Source organism: Oreochromis aureus, linkage group 20 (assembly GCF_013358895.1).
Source record: "Oreochromis aureus strain Israel breed Guangdong linkage group 20, ZZ_aureus, whole genome shotgun sequence".
NCBI classification, from domain to species: domain Eukaryota; kingdom Metazoa; phylum Chordata; class Actinopteri; order Cichliformes; family Cichlidae; genus Oreochromis; species Oreochromis aureus.
This window is the reverse complement of record NC_052961.1, coordinates 8,692,976-8,707,316: the sequence shown is the minus strand read 5'-3', so window position 1 is coordinate 8,707,316 and position 14,341 is coordinate 8,692,976. Positions and strand designations below refer to the sequence as shown.

Below are 14,341 nucleotides of genomic sequence, written 5' to 3'. Positions count from 1 at the left end.
CCGGCTGAAGCTTGAAGTAAGAAAAAGCAGCAAAAGGGAGAAAATAGTTGAGTAGGATGGTCTAGTTGTTTCTGATGTGTGCTGCTGAGCATGTTTATATGCAGCACGGGGGTGTTTTCACTGTTGTATCTGTGGTATATTCTTTTTAATACTGACCTTATCACCCTGGTAAACTCCTGGAAGCTGCCAGTAGTGAGGCTCCTGTCCCAGGTAGTCAAAGTTACTGTAGGACAGCTGAGTGCCTTCAGTGGAAATCTCTACAGTGAAACCAGTGGAAATGCGACTGGTGCGCTGACGGTTGACCAGAGCGAATCCCTGGAAGTTCCCTGGAGAAAAGACTGAGGACACCTACAAAACAAATTTAAGCATACAAGCCACTAAATAATGCAGTACAACTTAAAAAAACATTAATAAATAAGGTGCTTAAAAGAAAACTACTTTGCATTTCCTCATTTTTTAATAGCAAAGTTTTAAAGTGATAAAAGACGCTCCTATTAAACATTCCCACAGAATAGTTACAAGTCATCTCTTTGATCCAAATGCTCAGAGTTCAGACGGTTTTAAACGCTCCACTTCAAACACATTTTTACACTTTCATATCAGTGAAAGTTGGTACCCCTAATATGGTGATGTCATATTCTCATAACACCTTGTGCTGAAATCTTTCATTTCCAAGAGGCAGCAAATCAGAAAAAAAACTTTGCTATAAGGAAGGGAGAAGCAGACTAAACAGGCTTAATACAGACTGCATGAGACTTGAAGGTCTTCTTGCACGTGAATAATGAGAGTCCAGGGTTTAATAGAGACCCACTACAAAAGATACATTAAAAAAGGTACCAATGAACAAAGCAGGAATGGGGGAAGTTGCAATAATAAAAAACAGGAACCTTTCTGTCACTGAATTGTTTATTTGTTACTTAATTACTTCGGTGTAGTATGAATGACCACAGCGGAGGTCTTTATCAGCAGGAAACACTGTAAAACTTATGAAAATACAGTTAAAAGTCCAAGATTTATGCCCTCCATCACATTTTCTAACGCTGTCCAGTAGGCCATATTAGAGTCTTTGCTGGGCCTTGACCCTGACTTAAGCTATCAAGCCTCTTTTACATTAAATAAGCATAAATACCACTCTAAAAATATAATCTATGTGTCTTACAGACTTCATGTTTCTTACCCTGTTGCCCTGAGGCAGTTCTAACCAAAAAAGTCCCCCAAAACAAAACAGAAGTTATTCTTCCTGGAAATAATTGCTTACATGGGGAAATATCAGTAGATCTTTGTCCAGAATCACTGGCTTAGAAGCACTTAAGCAAATTATGATAAAGGCAAATTTAGCCTTTCCTGAGTTAGACCACACATTTTTCCTCTCACATGTAAATGAGTAACTCATTTGCTGATATAATCACTGCTACTGTATAACAGTGCAAACATGCATTTGGTTTGATTATTAAATGTTCTGCTGTTCGTGAATAATTTTACTATTTGTATGTGTTTTTGTATTTTTACTATTATTTAAAGTCTTACCAGATCTCTGTAGTAGGTTGAGCTGGAGCACTGCTGAGTGACACCCATACAGAAGCAGGACAGGCAGCCATCTTTGTTTTCTTGGCTCAGATGGAAGGCCCCAGTCTTGCAGGTGGAGCAATACTGGCCTTCAACGTTCATCTACACCAGCATCAGAGGAAAAAGATACAAGCGGCCCATGCTATAATATCCAGAAGGTGAAAATACCTAGGGAATTAATGTAAACATGAAGTGACGATGTCTGATCACCTTGCAGTTGCACACACCGCTATTGCAGCTTTCACGCCCTCTTTGGTCACAGTTATAGCACTCTGTCACAAGGCAGAAGGGTAGAAGATTACAGTAAGCTCTGTATCGAGTGGTATCTTTGCAACTTGTATTTTCCTTATAAAAATAAGGCACAACATGTTAAAAGATTTGTTATTTTCCTAGATCAAAATACTGAATTTACCATCAGGTCCATTTCCAACTTTACAGCTCTGTCCAAGCAGTGGATTACCAGTGTATCCTGGAGCACATCTGAAATAAAAATAGATAGCATGTTAAAGTAAATATTTCCAGTGAAGAAGGATGCAAAAAGTATTAACCTGAAGAACAATGGGGCAGGAAGCTTGGAAGCCTGCAAGAAGAGATAAATTTGATGAATAATGTCCTTTAAGGCATCTTCTTGACCCAAACCAGACCTCAGCGAGAAACAAAGAACTCAGTGACTCAGACAAGAAACACATGTACCATTCTGTTATTCCATTCAGCAAGTATACGCATCTACACAGACAGCTAGCATTACATCAACATGAACCAAATCACCCAGCTTTTCCGCTGTATACTAACAGGTTTTAAACACTGCCTGTACTGGAGATGGATGAAGCACAGCCTCTGATAAAACTTTCAACATGTCTCAGATGTTGATCCCATCTCTCACAGGAGTGTTGTACAGCTGAAAATGAGAAATCTCTTTTTCAAATGAACAGAAACACTACAACTTACAGAAAACCAGAAAAAAATGATCAAGATGAAAAAAATGATTAATCTAAACAACAGAACTCATGTGACAACAAAGAAAGCAGAGGTAAGAATAGTAGCTACTAGGAGCAGATAAAAGAGGAGATGCTAAGGCGGAAGAAAGTGATCATTTTTGATACTGTGACAAAGAAAAGCAAAGCACCATCAGCTCAAGCACACATTGGCACTGTCACCAGGCTAATCCAAACCCAATTTGTGCAGGGACGACTGCTGTCAGTCTTACCTCACCTATCCTCTGGAAGGTCCATAGGTCAACAGCCAAGAAAGTAGACTTCCATGCTATAAACTTGTTTTCAGAAACACTATTCAAACTGTCTACTGGGACTTAAAGAACTTTCCAAAAGGAGTTAACTTAATCTTGTTTTACAGACATCATAATAACAAAAATCAAACATACAGTACATCAAAATTGTCATATTGAAAGAACATCATATGGAAATTATAAAAATGTAAAACGCAAAGAACAATCTCCGAATATGCAGAAAGCAACACTCAATTTTTTTTACATGACAATAAAAAGCAACAATATGAGAATTTGGCCCTTGGATTCTTTTTTTTTTATGTCCAAAGCCTTTGTTTGAACTGCCATCAAATACTTGCAACAAAATGTAAATAGTTACAATAGTTACAAGAGAAAAATCCACATTTAAGCTACAGTTTTCTCTAAAGTATAATTTCCTACAGACAATAATCATATTCAATTTGTTTTGAGCTAAACGTGCTCAAAGTCACAATTTTGAACTCTATCATAGAGCTGGTTTCATAGCCCAAGTATTTGGTACAAAACCAAGACATTGGACAAATTCTTAATTTTCATGTGATGAAATCTTTATTGTTATCTTGATGATCTAGACAAGAGATGTCAAGATATTTCATTTAAATTCACACGTTGTAGTGCTAGAAGAACAATTGGGGTATTACCAGTGTCTGTAAGCTTCATCTTCCAGAGACCATGAATGTGAAAAAATGATTACAGTCTGGAATCAAAGTGGTGAACTGACAGGCTTTTATGTATAGAACCATGTCAAGCCATGCAAATTATTGTTACATTTATATGTTTAACAAAATACTGTAAAACTTTCAAACTTCATTTGTAACTGACATTGACTACTCACAGGGTGACAGATCTTTATTATTAAAATGTATAAAGTGAGTAATCTTCATCCAGGGTAAGACTTAATGTTAAAGCTACGGTTCCAGAAACACCCTGAATCTGCCATTACGACCTTTTTCATACAAGGCCAAATTCACCCTTTTAATTTCAGCATTTTGTCCTGAAATCACAAAGTGACATAGCGATATAAGGCTTTTCATGGAAGTCAGCACATATTGTATTCATTTGAAACATGCACTGAAAATGTGTTAATGCTGGAAATAGACAAGATGCGCAAAGCACTTTTTAAAGAAAAAATAATGCCGAGGAACATTTAGGGGTCAAATTTGAGGTAGCATGCCCATAATGAAGTGAAAAAAGTACACATATGAAAGGTTCACATGCTAAGCAATCTCTTCATAGTGGAATTGTGTGCAATAGTTCTGACAGTACTTTGCCACATAATACACTTAAAAATATGTCAGCATCTGCATTACAGACTAAAGGTATAATACACTAAAGGTATCAAATGCAGGACTTGTTGGTTACTGTTTGCAAAAAAACCCCTAAACAAAACATTGGCCCTTTAAAATTGGCCCCTTTTTATGACTCGACAAGTAAGAGGGAGAGGAATTTTGCTTCAAGCTGTCCCCTGTGGTCTCTGTGCTCTGCGTGAGCAGCACAGCTCAGCCGTCAAACACACAGAGAGCAGAGGACAGAGCTTTTTTAAAGATATCCACTGTGACTATGCTGCAATTTGTTTTTGGTTTGGGCTAAACATTGCAGCTTAGAAATGTAGCAAACGCAGCAGAATAAAAGGGGAGAGACGAAATTACAAAAAATGGTTGGGTTTCTGCAGAGGAAAACACCCCCAAACACCACTCAAGGGTCATTTAGTAGAACTACTTTTGTATTAGTCTGTACTGTAAAAGCATATTATACCTTTAATAAATTAAAAGTCACTGTAAATACTGTAATATTTGTGCCTTCATTATATTCCATTGATATGATTGTAGTTTATATAAATAGGACCAAGATCAGAGCCTGGAAATTAAAAAAAAAATAATGAAAAAATTAAATAAACAACAACAACATATTTTCTAGTCATCAGGGATAATTTTGATGGGAATGGCCAGCTTTCCCAAGACAATATGAAGAGAACCTTCTTGATTCCTGTTCTGCTTTGCAGATTTAGAATCTCCATTTAGGAGCCTCAGCAGGTCCAAAACTCCAGATTCAGAATATTTTTTCTTTTTATGTTGGTGTTTTTTAGTTTTTTTCTTCCTAGCAACAGCCTTGGATTTAGTGGGAGTTGATGTCCTTTTTACTGTTATGTTTGACTTCTTCTTTGGAGAGGTAGCGTTGATTTGAGCAAGAGTTGTCCTTCTTACTGTTGTTTTAGGTTTCTTGGCTGTAGTAGCCTTAACAGTCTTTGTGGCTGTCACTGTGGCCTTGGTTGAAGTTTTTGTTTTGTGAGAGGGCAACTTATGAGCAAACTTGTGCTCAGTCTTTTTCTCATCTGGGTTAGAGCTACCTTTGTGAGGCTTTGGCAATTTCTTTGAATCATCTTCTGAAGTTTTCACACCCTCCGGAGCCTTCTTTGTTCCAGGTGCATCTGCTATCACTGTCTTTTTACGGCCATTGTTTATGTTAAGTAGAGCTGGATCCTTTTTATTGGCCCGATCAGACTGTTTTTGCAGCTGAGGGATTTTAGCAGGCTTTGAGTTGTGAGGTGGTGGGTCCACTTGAAATTTTGTGATTGTTGCCTCTTCTTTAACTTCCTTTAGTTTTGTTTGCCTTGGCTGTGAATTATGTTTTGGTGTCACAGCAGCCCTCCTGCCCTCTGGCTTTTTTGTTTGAGGCTTCACTAGAGTTTGAGGTGTAGACTCTGGGTTAGTGTTAGGTTTACTTTGACTGGTCTTCAACTTGACTGTTGATCTTGCTGAAGACTGATTTTTGAATGACCTATTGACAGATTGGAGGTTTGTTGTGTTTTTCACTGATTGGAGTTTTCGATCTGTCTTAGGAGCAGATTTGTGTTTGTTTGAGAGGAGACCTGGAGTCGGTATGCTTTTGGGAACAGTGGCTTTACTGGTGAGAGACATTTTAGTAGGTATAACTCTGACCTGAGGCTGAGGTGTTGAGTGCAATGGGACCGCAATGACAGTTGTGAGTGAAGGCAGAACCCGTTTTTCTTGGAGTGAACGGGAAATGTGTCTTGTACGTTTCATCTTGTTCATCTCCTGAGCCAGGGCTGTGAAACCATCTATTAGGATCTCTAACCGCCCCTCTAGTCTGCTCAGACGAGCCTCCATATCTGTGTAGCTCTTTTCCAGCTCGCTAACTTTCTTGTTCTTCTCTGAGGCTGTCTGCAGACTGATAACTTCTTTCAGCTGGGAGCTGAGAAGACTCTGCTGTTTCTCCATACTATGAATGCTGTCCTTCATATCAAGCGTGTTGCTTTCCAGCATGGTAAGCCGTCGGTTAAAGGAGTTCAGGTGAAGCCGGAGAAGTTGCTGGAAGCTTGACTGTCTGCTCTCTGGGCTTGGAGTGAAGCGTGGTGGGAGTCTGGACACTGACCTTTTGGGGGTGACTGAGACAACACCCATCCCGATTATTTTTGTCGATTGCGTTCTGTGATGATGTGATGCAGTAGACAGTAAAGCCCTAGTAGGGATAATAGTAGTAACAGGCCAAGGATTTTCAGTGTCATCATCTCCACTGCCATTGAGTTCTAATTCTTTATCCCAGTTGAAATTGAATATTGTTTCAGGTCCACATCCCATAGGCAGGGAGCCCTCTGTGTGCTTCTCCAGGAATGGGTCCCCACAACTGTCTGCAGATGGCATCTCTTCTCTTAATATCAAAATAGCAAAATCAGGCAGGGATACAGGCAGGGACTTCATATCATAGTAAATGACAAGATGCGGTGTGTACCCAAGTCACCTTTTCATCTTTGCCATTGGGGTGGCAAAGATTCATTAGCCAGACAGTCCACATAAATGCCACATCTACATTTATGACCAAAACAACTGATATGTGCAGAAATCACATGAGCCAGCACCTACAATGTTTTTCTACCAGCCAAGCAAAAAGGTGAAGCAGAATGCAACCTTTGAAAAAGGCTTCTGGAGATAACGCAAAGGAGAAGAAAGCCAAAGTAAGATACACAGAGAAAAAAAAAGTCTATTTCCTATAGACAAACTGTTAGTTGTCCTTTAGCATATTTCTTTTCTATAAAAAAAAAATCTAATCTGACTGATGGCATCCTCGTTACCAACGAAGGGAACTGAGCCAACAACAAAGACACAGCATTGTGCCACAGGAGAAATAACCTTAGTGGTCTATGTCGCATGTGGGACGAAGAAAACTACTAGTAGCAGCAGAAATAACTTCACAATCTGCAACTCAAAACACCCACAATACAACACTGAGAACCACCAGCAGCTCTGTGAGGACACAGTACAAAACCTTAAAGATATATTAGAGATCCCATCCCTCTTTTGATATACTTCAGCTACAAAAACCATGAAAAAAAGGGAAATTTGAACCACAGACATGCTTATATCCCTCTGCTGTGAATGAAATCAGTCGGTGCTACTGCCAGCCCCTGGAAACCTTTCTGCCGGCCAGCGAGGTAACCCCAAATACTGAGCAGTGCTTAGACAACCCTGAGAGGAAGACAAAGAGAAAAATAGAGAGATAAGAAATAGAAGAGGAGCAACGTACCTTTCACAGCGTCGGCCAGTGAATCCAAGAGGACAGTTGTCACAGGTCGGCTGGCCGTCAGAATCCAGATAGCAGGTCGTAGAGAATCTGCATGAAAAAAAGAGAGGACGATTGAGAATGATCCTGCCCTGCACACAGTTTACTTTAGCATGAAAAAGAACAAAAAAGCAAACTGAAAATCATTTCTGACATAAACTTACTGGTTATTAGAAGAGATTCCAGGGCAGGGGCAGGGCTTACAGGCCTGAGCACCACCCGTGACAGGGTCTCCATAGAAACCATTTTGACAGCGCTCACATCTTGAGCCAGCAGTGTTATGGAGACATTGCTTTAGGTCAGGAAACACATAAAAAAAGAGGTGTGATCCATGGAACAGTTGAAGATATGGCACTTAGGTAGCCACATGTTGGGATTTGCCAAGAAATAATTTGCACATTCCGTGTCAGAGATCAAAGAAGGCTCAGCACTGACAAAGGCTACAGAGAGGGGAAGAGTAGCACAGAACCTACCAGACACCTGCCGGTCTCCGGGTCACAGCTGCTGGCGTGACCATTGCAATCACACCTCTCACAAGTGCCCAGGTAAAGCCCAGAGGTAGTCCGTGTGTACCCTTCGTCACATTCCTGCAGAATGGAAAAAATGGAAAAGCACCTCAGGTGAGAGACAAGTGATGACAAACAGGAATATGTCTTTGTTCCACTGCCGGAGCGAGACAGACTGCAATTATCGTCAAGCAGTATTATGGAAAAAATTGGGAGACTTTATTTCCAGCAAGCTTAGACACATCTGTGGTGGCTTTGCTTTCTTTCCTTTGTCAGAATAACTTCAGTGAAATCCAAGGTTGCAAAGTTGCTCGTACCAATTCAAAACATCAGTTTGACCAGATTAAAAACCTTACAGTCATTATCAGAGGATGGAGTTTGCAGTTTCACATAGAACGGACTACAGAAGCTTGAAGCTAGCAAGCCTCAGATGAACAACCATCAATGTTTACATCCTGTTATTCTTGCTTTGATACAATAAACTGATTTAACTGGCAGCTGTAGTTCACATGAGGGAAAATATTTCCTGTGCAAAACTGCATATATAATTAATTATTGATTTATTTATAAAGAGACATTAGTGCAGAATTTTTTCATTTTCCATTACTTTAAAAACTCCAAAGCAAAAATGCCTCTTTCTGTATAACTAATAACAATGAATAGAATCATATATCAATAATCATTAGTTGCAGCTATTAAGTTTTGTCATCTCATCTAGAATAATCTAGACTACTCCTCTCCTCATGTTTACCTGGCAAGACGGTCCTCTGTATCCTTGAGGGCAGGCGCACTCTTCCACCTCCAGAGCACGTTCATACCCAGTTGAGTGAGGGACAGCAATGTCCATCTGGATATCTGAGATACTAAATCACGCATAAAAAAGACATGTGAAGCAGTGTGATCCTCTCGGATTAATATGTGATTCATGAAAATTTTCCACACTCTTTGAGGAACCTCCCAGCATACCTGCTCTCAGCCAAATTGTCAGCATAGCTGGCCCTGATCATGAAGACAGCAACGTCTGCCAGCGCCATCAGTAGGTGCTCACGAGTACACGGCTGTCCGTCAGCACGACGCCATTCAGACTGTCAGCCAGAGAAAAACAATTAAGCGAAAGTGAAATGTTGATGAGGATTTAGGTTTAGCTAAACTCCCAAAAAACACTGAAACACACCTCTCGGAAGGTCACGGTGACAATTTGTGGGAAACGTGGGAGCGGTCTGGTTTGAGCGTAGTGTTCCAGGAAGATTCCATTGCCTTGGAGAACCACATCTGGCTGACCATCAATCACACGAGAGCGCTGAAATGGTTCAAAGCTCACTGTGTAGCGAAGCTCTCCGCCATAAGCTGTCACCTGGTAGCAACATGTTGAAAACAAATGCTCATTTGAATCAAATTAGTTTTATTCGTGTAGTGCCAAATCATAACATAGGTCATCTAAGAGCACTTTACATAGTAATATCAAGACATTACAATATAGACATTACTTGTGTTTGGAGACAGCAGAGAGACATCATCAGTTTTAAACAGAAAGAAACTCCCAGCAGAACCAGATTAATAAAGTATGCCCATCTGCTTTGAAAAGGTGAGCATTTCAACAAACTGAATAGTGGAAAGGTATTTCACCCCTCTGATACTGTGAGGGGAGTCACAAGACATCCTTGACTGGCTTTGACTCTGAATTCAAGCCAAAGGTCCAAAAGAGCCTCAGTGCATGGCTAAAGGCAGCCTTCTTACTTGACAACATAGAAATCAGAAAACAGAAATCATCTTAAACATGTATGTTTTTTTCCTTGCTCCCTGTCTGCTACTCATTTGGTTGTTGTTTTGTTAGTTTTCCTCACCTTATCTCCCCTGAAGTTCTGAGGCAGGACCCAGTAGTAGATGTCATTAGGGAGACTCGAGAAGAAACGGTAGACAACTCCAGAGGAGCCCCTCTGTGAGATGCCTTCAGTTATAGTATTAGTGTTGGCACTATTGGAGAGGGAGAAGAGCTGCCCGTTTACGCCGCCTCGCACCTGAGAGATGCAGAAACAAGTCTGACTGAAGCGTTTGCACATTGCTTCTCACTAGAAATCTAGAACCTGAAAAGATTTGCTGATACAGCATTAGTGAGCAAACACTGAGTGACATCATGGTACCAAATATATGTGCTCCTTCTTTTTCCATTCAGAGCTTGGCAGCCCACCTGTTCTCTATTCCAAGTGGAGCTGGAACACTGTTTGGTGACGCCCATACAGAAACACTGTAGACAGCCTTCAGCGTTGGACCCTGATAGGTGGAAGAACCCAGGCTTGCACTCGTCACACAGAGCGCCTGCCACATTGTTCTGCAACGTAGGCAAAGAAGCAAATAAGCAAACACAGTCACATATGTGGTCCATGTGCCTGTCAAGCCCTTCAATCCTTTGATAAAAAATGGCAGCAGAAAAACTCAGTCTTGCAGATTTATAACAACTGACGATTTAAATGTTTACCATACTGCATCCATACCTTACAGCTGCATGGCCCGCTGCTGGAGCTGACAATTCCTCTCTCATCACACTTGGTAGATGGGTTTGCTGCAGGGACAGAGCAGTGGAAAGATCACATATGGGGAAGAAAGTGCACCTGGGAGGGTTCCAGCCACCCTGCATACCTAAGCCATGACCACACACTACAATCTACTGTAACCCCAGGGGAAAAACTGATGGGAATCATTACACAAGATTTAGGTCTTCTTGTGATCATACGGCGGAATAACTGACTAGTTCAACAAGCAAAACAATAATGTAAAGGTCTTTTGATTTCTTTAATGTAAGTGTACTCACAGACAGGAACACATTTTCCATTAGGCAGAAGAGGGTTACCCTGATAACCAGGAGCACACCTGGAAAAAAAAGAGAGAGATATAGTAGATATCAATGTGCAGTTAATTTTAATTTTAAATACGTTTGGCATATTTGAGAAACCACCTGTTTAATTTTGCACCATACAATACGACAGTCATTGTTGCAAACAGCCCCAAGAGAGTCGTACAGCTTAATTCATATCCTACAGATTCTTAATTACGCTCAGTGATAAGGTACAGGTAATGATAAGCGTTTCCTCACTTTTCACAGCGTCTTCCTGTATAGCCGGGCCTGCATGCGTCACATGTTGGCTGTTGGTCAATGTTCAGGAAGCAGGTGTCAGAGAACCTACAAGGTCCACAGAAAGAATAATGAATCAAAATCTAGGAGCAGCAGTTTAATGAGTAGCATGTGAAATGCATAAAACAGTATTTGCGTATCTGAATGAGCTCAGCTTGAGTAGTGAGAAAGCTCCGTTTATTTACCAGCGAAACCTTGTTTAAAGACTGTTTCCGCATGCATTAGTCTTCCTTATTGTACTGTAGATGTGTTTGAGCATTTGTCTGTGACCTTACCGTCGTGATGTCTCAGTGTATGGGCAAGGGCAGGGCTTGCATTCATCAGGGCGGCCTCGGCTTGGGTCGCCAAAGTAGCCAGGACGACACTTGTCGCACTGAGGGCCCTCTGTGTTGTGCTGGCAGCTCTGTGGTTAGGAGAACACACAGTCAATTCACTCACACAGATGTCACTCAAAGTACATTTAAGATTTTCGAGAATATTTTGGGTTTTGCTATTGTTAAGAATTCAATGAGAAGAGTGATACCACTGTTAATGACTCTACCAATAAAACTGGACCCAAGCATGCATGCAAGACTGGAATCATGGGGAAGTTTGGGGTATTTTTTATATCATAACTAGCAAGTTTGGGTTTTGCAGCGAATAATATGCTGGAACTGTTTCTTAGCCTTTTTGCTCCATTATGCATCCACCATGAAACCAACTTCTGACTATTTTCCTGTTTTAATCAAAAGGTGTTACTTGCATAGGTGCTGGTAGTGAGGCTCTATAAGCCTGTAAAAAGGGCTAAACAACCTATTTTGTTCTGCTTTTGTTTTTTAACCTGGGCTAAACAAATCATCCTCTAATGCGTGTGTTATATATCCTGTACAGACAAAATTGTCTGAATCAGTTTTTTTTGTTTTGTTTTGGGGTTTTTTACCAGACATTGTCCGCTGATCGGATCACAGGCAGTAGCATGTCCATTACAATTACAACCAGCACAGGTTCCCAGATACAAGCCACCGGGAACACGCTCGAAACCAGCAGAGCACATCTCACAAGACAGGCCTGTGTATCCAGGAGGACATCTGGGAAAGATTAAAATACAAATGATCAAGCATGGTTTTCATAATGAAACTATGATGAGGCAAATTACAACACTTTGTGGTAAATAAAAAACAGCTGACTGAAAAACAGACTTTTTGTTGTTCTTGTTGCATTAGACAGAAAAGAGACTGAGATGAAACTATTATAAATAATCACCAAAGTAAAAACATAAAATTAGCTCTTGCAATGAAATAATCAATTTATTACTGTATTGTGCTCTTTAGACTACATGTGTACACACTGGAGAAACCCAACAGACTGGTCGTTTCCTCCTTCTCACTTAACGCACCTGCATTCTTCAACGTCCTTAGCATGACCCAAAACGCTGAACTCCACAGTCGTGGTATCCATGACAATGTCACTGAGTGCCACACTGACCATGTGGTTATCATAGTTGGTGCGGATGCTGATGCTTTCCAGGTTGGCCAAGGTCATCATCAGCTCGTCTCGGGTCACAAAACGACCACTGGTGTGCTGCCAGTTGTCCTAAAAAATTAACAAGGAGGTTAACTAACATAATGCATGTGGAAGTGCTTAATTCATCTTACTTTTGATCATTATTAGATTATTACTCCATCATGACCTATAAAATCTTTCTACATTTTCAAAAACACATATAATCATTACATCATTACAAAGTTACCACAGGATTGTGCAGAATCTGAACCAGAGCCCTTACTTCAGTGAATCTAATCTCCTTTTGGTTGACCACATTGGGAGGGGTGCCATTGCCTCTGCGGTACACAAGCCTGCGCCCATTTCCAACCAGCATCACATCTGGCTTCTCTACAGACTCGGACAATCCGCGTGCTAGTGTGTACCGCACCTTGAACTTCAATGATCCTCCATAGGAATCGATCTAAAACAAATGGAATGATTAACACGAATAAGTGCCCCTATAAGGCCATTAAAATGAGACTTGTGAATTATTTTCTCCTTACTTTATTGCCCAGGAACTGGCGAGGCAAGGTCCAGAAGGAGTCGAGGTTAAGGAAACGACGTGAGAGGTCGACAAGCTGGAACTCTTCCATCTCCGGGTTAATAAGGAGCTGAGTGGAGGAAAGAGGAGGAGTACCAGGCCTCGATGGGTAGGTAACATTCACTCCTGGAATTGATAAGTTCAGATTTATTTTATGTTAGCTCTTGATGTTAGGAATAAAAGTTTGAAAGATATTTTAGCTGACAGTTTATTTGTTCTGTTAGCTTAAATCATACACATATGCATTAAAAGCTTTTTTGCCTTTGAAGTTTTCCTCCTCTGTGAAACGCAGACTGATATGGTTGCGATAACGTCCAGTGCTCTTGCAATTTTTAGAGATTCCAGCGCAGAAGCAGGACAAACAGCGGCCATTCACGCTAAAGTGACCATCAGGACAGTTGCCTGGAAAGAACAAGTGGGTATAACTTAAGTACACTTATCATATAGTTTCTAAGGTACATAACTTAATGTTTGTTGTTAAAACTGTAGTCACGTTGATGCTGGGCCCAAGGGATGTGTCCGTACCTGGGTTTGGATTTGAAATAAGAGTTAACACTCCATCTGGGATGCCAAACACCAAGCCTTTAGCATTAATGGCCTCGCATGTGTACGCCCCCTGATCTGACTCCTTCACATCACGAATAATGAGGGTCCCACGGCCATTATCACTGGTCACGGTAATCCTGAGAATAGAGAAATAAAGCACCATTGGAAAAAGACAAAGAGCTTTCCTTTACATCTCACTGTTACAGTCTTAAAAATCACTGTTACATAAAAATCCATCAATTTAAATGTAATTGCCCAAACCGAACATGCAGTCGTCTACGCCTAGAGTGAACGTTTCGAAACTGCAACATCTGGAGCTGGAGTATACCACAAATATTTTGGTAATTACAATCATGGGCCTAAAGATGAAGAGTCAAAGCTGAAAAGATCAGCTACACTGTCAATAGCCTCCTCACCTGAAACTGTATCACAGAGGAAAATACCTTGACAGAGATTTTCAAATCTTCAGAGACTACTGCAGATGACTTCTAGCTTTTATCAGATAAAGAAATTTTGTTGGAAACAGACTGACTAAAAAATAACATCAACAAACTTCAATTCATAGATATTTTAGGCCATTTTGACTGTTTTTTCTCTAAACTTTGAATTATCAGAGGTTAAGAGTTTCTGAATGTGTACACTAAATTAGGTTTGATTACGGACCTGATGAACAAAAATCACAGAGG

At 40.5% G+C, this 14,341-nt stretch overlaps 1 protein-coding gene across 6 annotated transcripts in view; it reads right to left on the bottom strand.

Annotated features, from left to right (window-relative positions):
* The window catches only part of hspg2 (heparan sulfate proteoglycan 2), a 94,838-nt gene that overhangs the window by 35,738 nt on the left and 44,759 nt on the right, over positions 1-14,341 (bottom strand). For all 6 annotated transcript variants that reach the window (XM_039604040.1, XM_039604042.1, XM_039604043.1 and 3 more), the window contains exons 12-33: positions 13,635-13,792; positions 13,371-13,511; positions 13,072-13,235; positions 12,810-12,989; positions 12,420-12,616; positions 11,964-12,111; positions 11,320-11,447; positions 11,006-11,092; positions 10,724-10,782; positions 10,407-10,474; positions 10,103-10,243; positions 9,759-9,932; positions 9,089-9,268; positions 8,881-8,999; positions 8,666-8,777; positions 7,882-7,995; positions 7,573-7,700; positions 7,373-7,459; positions 1,979-2,046; positions 1,777-1,838; positions 1,528-1,668; positions 157-348 (exon numbers count right to left, since the gene is read on the bottom strand). In XM_039604040.1, coding sequence (XP_039459974.1) covers positions 157-348; positions 1,528-1,668; positions 1,777-1,838; positions 1,979-2,046; positions 7,373-7,459; positions 7,573-7,700; positions 7,882-7,995; positions 8,666-8,777; positions 8,881-8,999; positions 9,089-9,268; positions 9,759-9,932; positions 10,103-10,243; positions 10,407-10,474; positions 10,724-10,782; positions 11,006-11,092; positions 11,320-11,447; positions 11,964-12,111; positions 12,420-12,616; positions 12,810-12,989; positions 13,072-13,235; positions 13,371-13,511; positions 13,635-13,792 — 2,848 coding nt within the window. The remainder of the gene's footprint in view (positions 1-156; positions 349-1,527; positions 1,669-1,776; positions 1,839-1,978; positions 2,047-7,372; positions 7,460-7,572; positions 7,701-7,881; positions 7,996-8,665; positions 8,778-8,880; positions 9,000-9,088; positions 9,269-9,758; positions 9,933-10,102; positions 10,244-10,406; positions 10,475-10,723; positions 10,783-11,005; positions 11,093-11,319; positions 11,448-11,963; positions 12,112-12,419; positions 12,617-12,809; positions 12,990-13,071; positions 13,236-13,370; positions 13,512-13,634; positions 13,793-14,341) is intronic.